A 2,788-nucleotide genomic window follows, 5' to 3' on the forward strand; every position below is an offset into this window, starting at 1 on the left:
CCCACCCCCAGAGAGCCAGGCCCCGCCCCGTCTGGTCTAAACCCCACCCCCAAGTGGCCTAAGGCCACGCCCCTAATGGTTCAGACCCCGCCCCGAATGGTTCAACTTCCATCCTCAACTCCGCCCCAGCTGGTCCCGGTCCCCTCCCTAAGATGGCCTAGGCCCCTCCTCCCAGTAGCCTAGACCACGCCTCCCATGGTCCACCCAGGGTGGTCCAGGCCCTCCTCTGATGGGTCTAATATCTCCATCACTTTACACACCTGGGTTTCCCCTAGACCCCACCCTCTGCTGGTTTAAAAACTCTTCATGAGATAATCCCGCTCTGACTCTAGGCCCTGATTTTGGCTGATCTAAAAACTCTTCCTCGCCCTAACCGGTTTGGTTCAGTGGATAGAGTGCCGGCCTGTGGACTGAAGGGTCCCAGGTTCGATTCCGGTCAAGGGCATGTGCCTTGGTTGCAGGCACATCCCCAGTGGGAGGTGTGCAGGAGGCAGCTGATCCATGTTTCTCTATCATCCATGTTTCTAACTCTCTATTCCTCTCTGTAAAAAATCAATAAAATATATTTTTTTAAATAAATAAATAAAAATAAAAGTTCTTCCTTTCAGGATTACCATCCCAGTCTGGGCATCTCTCTCTTCTAGGCCCGCCCCTTGCTGGTCTAAAAGTCCTCCTTCTTAGTCCTGACCGGTTTGGCTCAGCGGATAGAGCGTCAGCCTGCGGACTCAAGGGTCCCAGGTTCGATTCCCGTCAAGGGCATGTACCTTGGTTGCGGGCACATCCCCAGTAGGGGGCGTGCAAGAGGCAGCTGATCGATGTTTCTCTCTCATCGATGTTTCTAACTCTGTCCCTCTCCCCTCCTCTCTGTAAAAAATCAATAAAATATATGTTTAAAAAAAAAAGTCCTCCTTCTTAGAGCAGGTCCTTTTTCTACTCCAGCCTCCAGATTGCCCGACACCGCGCCTCGTGGGTCTAGGCTGGGCTCCTCCCCAGTCCCAGGTCAAGCAAGCCCCGCCCCCGGCCATCTCTATCCATCCCAGAAGCACCTGCTGTTCTTTATGCTAAATCCTCCCCATTCTCTGGGTCCCACTAGTTCAAAAAAGCTTTCCAGCACCTCGCAGCACTACTCATTTCGGGTAGAAAGGGAGTCTTGCCCTAGCCGGTTTGGCTCAGTGGGTAGAGCGTCGGCCTGCGGGCTGAAGGGTCCCGGGTTCAATTCCGGTCAAGGGCACGTGCCCGGGTTGCGGGCTCCATCCCCAGTATGGGCCGTGCAGGAGGCAGCCGATCCATGATTCTCTCTCATCATTGATGTTTCTCTATCTCTCTCTCCCTCTCCCTTCCTCTCTGAAATCAATAAAAATATTTTTTAAAAAACCATACTAAGGGAGCCCTGGCTGGTTTCCTCAGTGGTTAGAGCATCGACTTGTGAACCAGGAGGTTACAGGTTGGATTCCTGGTCAGGGCACGTGCCTGGGTTACGGGCTTGGTCCCCAGTAGGGGGACATGCAGGAGGCAGCCGATCCATGATTCTCTCTCATCATTGATGTTTCTCTCTCTCTCCCCCTCTCCCTTCCTCTCTGAAATCAATTAAAATATAATCATTTAAAAAATTAAAAAATAAACAAAGGAGGTCTTACTCCTTAATGCGATGCCTCACTCCGAGCTGCCTGGAGGGTTTCCCAGGACCAGCCCCTTTCTGGGTCCGCCCGGGTCTACAAGGCTCTATCTATCCCTTACAGCAGGCTCCTCCCCATCTACAGCCAAATCACTTTCTCCCTCTGCGTCTTGACCTGCCACCGCCCAGCCCTGCCCCCCTATCTTCAAGACCCCAGTGATGTCTCGCGGCCCCCGCGCCTCCCTTCCGTGACCTGAACCCCCAGGCTTCGGGAACCTAAGCTCCCCGCACCCCTATTACGCGCCAGACACCACGAAGGCAACACCCACCTTGGCGACACCCAGCGGGTGGCGATGGAGTTTGGAGAGAGCCTAGACAGAGGCAGGCTCCGGGCCCCAGGGGGCGCTCGAGGGCAGGGTGCACACACACACACACACACACACACACACGCACACACACACGGCGACGTGGGTGGGCCGCCCCCTCTCCCTGCCTCTCACCTGCTGCCACGAACAGGATTCCTGCCCCCAGAACGATGTTCCTCTTGGACCTGTAGACGCGGGAGGCCGCCACGCACACGCCCCCCAGCAGCAGCAGGATGGCGCTGAGGATGGGGAAGATGCTGGAGGCCCGCACCACCCCTGCGAGGGAGAAAGGGGAGGAGGGGGAGAGGGAGGGAGGGAGGGAGTGAGGGAGAGAGAGAGAGAGAGAGAGAGAGAGAGAGAAACATCAATGAGAGAGAATTATTGATTGGCTGCCTCCTGTACGCCCTCCACTGGGAATCGAGCCCGCTACCCGGGCATGTGCCCTTGACTGGAATTGAACCCGGGACCCTTCAGTCTGCAGGCCGACGCTCTATCCACTGAGCCACACCAGCCAGGGCAGGAGGAGAGTCTGCTTCTGTCTGGCTTCACTCATAGCTCTGGGGTTCTCTTCTCTCCCTCTCCCTCTCCCTCTCCCTCTCTGAAGTCTCTCTCCCCCTCTCTCTGCACCCCTTTCCACCCACCCCAAACCCTAGGCAAACAGATTTTATGATTTCTGAGCGCTAAGCCACAGCCAATCACAATTCAGGATTTGCCGCGTTCTCGGGAACAGTAGCCAATCCCAGCCCAGAGAGCCACAACGCGGCGGCCAATCACCTCCCAGGATCTCTTCTCAGCCCGCCCCATGGTC

The 2,788-nt window shown here is 56.1% G+C and overlaps 1 protein-coding gene across 1 annotated transcript in view; it reads right to left on the bottom strand.

The window, feature by feature from the left end:
- Positions 1 to 2,788, bottom strand: part of CACNG8 (calcium channel, voltage-dependent, gamma subunit 8) — a 15,409-nt gene that overhangs the window by 10,521 nt on the left and 2,100 nt on the right. Inside the window, exon 4 of the mRNA XM_014528106.1 lies at positions 2,116 to 2,256. Within this exon, the coding sequence (XP_014383592.1) occupies positions 2,116 to 2,256 (141 nt within the window). The remainder of the gene's footprint in view (positions 1 to 2,115; positions 2,257 to 2,788) is intronic.

Source organism: Myotis brandtii, unplaced genomic scaffold, assembly GCF_000412655.1.
Source record: "Myotis brandtii unplaced genomic scaffold, ASM41265v1 scaffold619, whole genome shotgun sequence".
Lineage (NCBI taxonomy): Eukaryota > Metazoa > Chordata > Mammalia > Chiroptera > Vespertilionidae > Myotis > Myotis brandtii.